Genomic DNA, 5,353 nt, shown 5'->3' with positions numbered 1-5,353 from the left:
TACGCTGGGGGGTTTTTTTACTGGTAGAGATGGTCCTGAACCTGAAATGGCGCCACACAACAACACTAGTCAGTCAAGTCTGCCTCGTTGTTTAAATGATCTATGTGATAAAATAAAATAAAATGGGCAACTTACCGTACTTCCACATAGCAATGAATGAAACAAACCACAAAACAACTTCAAAACAGTCGACAGATTTCGCTGCTGTGTCCTGTCGGTGCAGAGCCGTGCAAAAGTGTCCACACCTTTTGATACCTTGTCAAGAGCAGAACTCAATAAAGCCTTTAACGTGCTTTATTGGGGGTTTATGTGAGCGACCAACGCTTAATAGCACATAATTGTGAAGTGGACATTGTGCACGGTTTAGCATTTTTAACAAAATAAATTCCCTTTCATCTTTTTTCTTACGTCATTCGGCTTCCGTAGTTCCTGCTCTCCTTGTCAACAGTATTTCCCTCTACAGCAGCAACTTCTTTTGAAATACAATTCTTAATAGGTAAATCTGGTGCTTGACGAACTGCCGATAAATGTGCATTTACCCATGACAGACGGAAAAAAGCTAGCTAACCAACTAGTTAGCTATCTTATACTAATGAGCTGCAAGTAGCGGCTTGTTAGCTGTAGCCTGATTAGCTTCGAGTCACAGAACGTAATGCGCGCTACTGTTGACTGACGTAAAGCCCCGCGAGGAAAAACTAAATACTAACTAACTTTACTAACTAAAGCAGATTAAATAGTCCTGCCACGACAAAATTCAATACGTCTTTAAGGCCAACTTGAATTGTTTTAATAGATTAAGACATTTTAAAGCCTTAATTTTAGATCCATTAATTTACGACTTTTTAAGGATGTACGGACACCCTGTGACCCTCAAATAAAATCAAGTGCTATCTGCCTTTTGCAGTCACCTAATTAGTAAATAAAGCCATGAAGGGAGGCAGGCATATGGAAGAAGTGGAAGAAGAAAGGAGACCAAAATGAATCTTTCTGACTACATGTGAAATACTACGTATGGTGATTTGTAACATCACATTGTCCAGAACACTCCATCAGTGAGACATGGCAGCAGCAGTATCATGCTGTGATGTTCACTTCAGCATCGGTCAGAAACCATGGAAAGCTAGATGGAGGCTGCAGATGACTTTACCTTCATGGAGGACAATCACCCAAAATATACAGCCAGAGCTACAAATGAATAATTTAAATCAAACCAGATTCAATGGCTCAGTCAAAGTCCAGCTCTAAATATAATTCGTAATTAGGTTTCTAGATGAAAGTAGATGATTGCAGAGGCTCTACGTCCAATCTGACTAAACTGAAACAAATAACAATTACCAGTAATCCAGTGTCTTCATGTGCAAAGCTAGTAGAGACAGACCTGCAGCTGTAATGAGAGAGAAAAGAAGTTCTTCAAAGTAGTAACTCTGGTAGCTGCATAGAAATGGTTTTCACACTTCAGATTATTTGTAAAAGATTTTGTAAATTATATATCCATTTACCTGCGATGAACTTGCGGGTGTAACCCGCCTCTCGCCTGTTGACAGCTGGAGATAGGCACCAGCACCCGCCCGACACCAAAGGCAAAAGGGTGTAAGAAAATGGATGAAAGGATGGATGGATGGATATATCCATTTACCTTCACTTTCTTTTCATGCAACAATTTGGGTTGGCCTTTAAGACAAAATCCCCCCCAAAAAACACTGAATTATGTGGTTGTAATTTGGCAAAATTGGGAAAAACTTCAAGGAATGTCAATACTTTTGCAAGGCACCGACACCAACATTAATATGCTTTCATTCGTTTTGATTCTGAACATTTTCACTCCTTTGTGCCCGATTCTCCTCCTCAACCCGGCCGTCGTGCGAGTAGTGCGCCAGGGTCTGATGTCGATTCCTGGTCGGGGCGTCTTTAAAACGCAGTCCGCAATCCTCGCAGGCATAGGGCAACTCCTCTCTGCTGCTGCCCGCTCCTTCTGCTGGTGACCTGCTCTCATTTCCACTAGTTGGGATCCTCCCATGGTTAGTAGGGATCAGTTCTGTGGAACTGAGAGGATCTGAAGCTGAAGCCCTGTCTGTCACAGGCCCACCGCTGGTCGAAGGCAGAGTTCTTGGACGGCCCGGAGAGCATCCCGTTGGTTTGGGTCTCGCCTCCCCGTCGTATTCAGCTGACAGGCAGTGGACTGTGCGATAGTGGAAGCGGATCCCGGAGCGATTGGAAAAGCCCCTCCCACAGAGGCTGCAGACGAAGGGCCTCTCTCCTGTGTGGATGCGGGTGTGGATCTTAAGAGCCCCTGACTGGGTGAAGCATTTCCCACACAGGGAACAGCTGTAGGGCTTCTCCCCTGTGTGAGTCCGCAGGTGGGCCCGCACCCCCGCCAGATGGGGAAACCCCCTGCCGCAAAAGTCACAGGAATACGGTCTTTCACCTGTGTGAATCCTCTTGTGGATCTTCAGAGCTCCTGACTGGCTGAAACTCTTCCCGCAGTCAGTGCAGGAGTAGGGCCGGGCGCCGGTGTGCACGTTCAGGTGAATGCGGAGGTTGCTGTGCGAGTTGAAGGCTCGGCCGCACTCCGTGCAGAGGAAGCCTGGCTGCTTATGGGCGTGCTCAGAGCGCTGGTGCTGCAGCAGCTGAGAGGGTCTGGAAAAGGAGGCGGGGCAGTGCATGCAGGGATGCAGAGACAGAAGGGGTCTTCCTCGTTCCTCTTGCTGCTGCTGGGCTTCTCTGTGCTGATGGCGGCAGACCTGAGGACAGGTGGGAAGCGAGCATCGGCAGGACAGGCAGGGAATGGCAGCAGACAGCTGTGCAGAGTGGGCCAGCTGAGGGCAGGGAACGCACGACGATATGGGGCAGTGGTGGTGATGGAAGTGATGGTGGGCGTGGGTGTGGGAAAAGGGGGAGTCGGCGCTTTCCTGACTGTTCATGAGGTGAGCGCAGGTTTGTACTCCTCGGTGGCAACAGAAGCAGGGAAACATGGAGAGAGGAGCCAAAGAGCCTGCTGAGGGTCTTAAGGGAGTGTCGAGGTTTTGGTTCTGGCTCCGGGTCCCTCTGTCCGCATCGTTGGTCTGTGGTCGGTCGGACGGCCTGGACTCCTGCTCCGTCGCGGCGCCGGTGGTGTCTGGAGAGCACAGGTTCATGCTCAGGTCTTTGGGCTGGCATGAAGCTTGAGCTAATAGAGATGAGGACAGCGACTGTCGGGATGCTAAAGTTTCAAAGGAGGATGAGGCGCTAAAGAAAGGACAGCCGGGGCAGGTGCAGGCATGATGCTCATCCAAACCTGTGGAACAAGAAGAAAAAAAGTGTTACATATTTTTTATCAAAACTAAAAATAATAAACAAGGAAAATCAACAGCTACTGAGACGTGGAACAAGAGGTGGTGCAGTGCTTGCAATATTTATTGGGATCGCTAGTAAAGATGTATTTAAACATTTAATTTGTAATTTCAGTATATTTATTTAATTGGTATTAAAACTTCCTTTCAAATAAAAGCACCATGTATTACTAAATAATTAGATATTAGATATTTAGTATAGGTGTGGAGGAATGCCATGTTAATCAATAAACTTGCTTATAATTTCACAATCTGGAAATTATAAGATTGTGACAGATTATAAACCTCTGTTTAAAATCTCTATGTGGACCATGTGGAATTAATTATACTTTAAAGGAAATAAAGTAATTCAGGATAGGAGGTTGGTTTGATTGTATGCTAAAACAGCCTGCCATATTTGATGCCACCTTCTGCTCTGTCTCTGGCCTCTCCCCTCCTGTGTGTTGCCCCCGCATGGACCGGTCTGCCCGGGGCTGCCTCTCTCCTCTCCTGGACTGTCTGCAGAGGCTGAAGGGGTTGCAGCGAGGACGCTTTGAGTCCGAAAGGCGCACCAGCAGCAACAGCCACAGCTGTCGTCCCCCATGCCGCGTTTCTCACATCTGGCGAGTTTTTGGACTGGTTTCCAGATGAGAGCAGATCACTGATGTACTGGTGCATCTCCATCCAGGAGCACTGTGCATGCTGCGACACGTACATGAAGAGCAAAAAGAGCCGTGACGTCGGCTGGAACCATGATTTCCTCTTTAAACAGGCAGCTTTCGACCCATATGATTGAACGAATAGCTTTACTCACATTATCGCTGCTCTTGTCTTTGTCCATACTTTACAACGCCGGCGAAGGACGGACCTCTCTGCTTTGCCCCTTTACGGTGTCAAAACAACGAAAGCCACAATAAAATAAGTAAACACACGTTTTGTCCTGACATCAACACACCCAGTCAGACAATCTATTTCCGGGTTAGTGAGTCACGTGCAAACACACGTGACGCCTAGAAGACATCGCCGGGACATATTTTGCCTAAATATATCCCTCCATTTCAGTTACAGAGGAGGCCTACTTGTCACGAGAGAGTTTATGACTTTTTTGTTGTTTCATTTTATCACGTTAAACGTACGAAATTAAAGTACACTATTTTTTTGTAGCATTACTGTGGATATGATGCGGCTTTGAACAGGTCTATGAACATCAAATTTCACATCTTACACAAACTAAATCAATTCAAGTGTGAACTTTGACTGGACCATTCCAACTCACGAATAAGCTCTGATTTAAGGAGTTCCCTTTAAGCTCTGACTACTTTTTTTTTTTTTTTAGCTTTTTGCTGGGGCTGGGTTTCAGTGTTGTTGACCCTTGTTTAGCTCCATCCATCTTCAAACCGATAATCTCCACAGCCTGATACTGTCACCACCATGTTTCACCTTATGGATGGACATTCTTTAAGTTTAAACTGGAGAAAGACAGAAGGGAAGGAGACTTAAGACAACAAACAGTTTCTTAAGAACACCAGAAATGCAGAGCCATGAACTGATATCCTACTTTCACAAATAAATCTTAGCCACATACTATAAGATAAACGTTTAACTCAATTTCCTATAATGAAGATGACGAGACCGAATCAGTTGTCTGTACTTATTCTTGTATTTCTTCCTAACTAACTGGAAAATCAAATATTACTGCAAGGTGTTTCTGTCTGGACCTGATGTGTGCTTTCCTTGTGAAAACTGTTTCAGGTTACAGTTCTGGAAACAGGTGGATTTTTATTCAAGGTCCTCAAGATCCTATGTGGCAGTCTGGATGAGGGTTTCTGCTGGGATGGAAGTATTTTTCTTCAAACAATTAGTTAAACATCACTTATGGAGCTCAATAGATTACAGACTACGATCATAGCCTTATGTATGCAGATGACTTACAGGTTTAAACCTCATGTGTCCCCACATAAACAGAAGTTATTTTTGCTTTAAAAATACAGATCAGCGCTTAGCTGGACTCTGTCCATCATCTACACTGCTTAATATTGCAGAGT

General features: G+C 45.2%; 1 protein-coding gene across 2 annotated transcripts; it reads right to left on the bottom strand.

The window, feature by feature from the left end:
* Positions 1–12: 12 nt before the first annotated feature.
* Positions 13–4,515, bottom strand: LOC114141346 (zinc finger protein 135). Of its 2 annotated transcripts, XR_003594816.1 has the most exons (4): positions 4,123–4,515; positions 3,737–4,010; positions 1,500–3,274; positions 13–1,384 (listed from the first exon to the last, which is right to left on the bottom strand). XR_003594816.1 is itself a non-coding variant. In XM_028011806.1 (3 exons), the coding sequence occupies exons 1-3, from the start codon at positions 4,147–4,149 to the stop codon at positions 1,794–1,796; spliced, it is 1,782 nt and encodes a 593-aa protein (XP_027867607.1). In that variant the 5' UTR covers positions 4,150–4,515; the 3' UTR covers positions 13–1,793. The 2 variants fall into 2 exon arrangements, 1 of the variants encoding a protein (XP_027867607.1); XM_028011806.1 differs by having other exon boundaries at positions 13–3,274.
* Positions 4,516–5,353: the final 838 nt, after the last annotated feature.

This window comes from Xiphophorus couchianus, chromosome 3, assembly GCF_001444195.1.
Source record: "Xiphophorus couchianus chromosome 3, X_couchianus-1.0, whole genome shotgun sequence".
NCBI classification, from domain to species: domain Eukaryota; kingdom Metazoa; phylum Chordata; class Actinopteri; order Cyprinodontiformes; family Poeciliidae; genus Xiphophorus; species Xiphophorus couchianus.
Note: the sequence above shows the minus strand (reverse complement) of the source record. Positions and strands in the feature narration are given on the sequence as shown.

What these genes read in the sequence shown, in the direction of transcription:
- LOC114141346 (XM_028011806.1), bottom strand. Translation starts at nt 4,149, where the DNA reads ATGGACAAAGACAAGAGCAGCGATAAT. An exon ending in AAGACAAGAGCAGCGATAAT is followed by an intron (nt 4,011 to 4,122) that starts GTGAGTAAAGCT and finishes TACGTGTCGCAG; the next exon opens with CATGCACAGTGCTCCTGGAT. An exon ending in GGCCAGAGACAGAGCAGAAG is followed by an intron (nt 3,275 to 3,736) that starts GTGGCATCAAAT and finishes CTTGTTCCACAG; the next exon opens with GTTTGGATGAGCATCATGCC.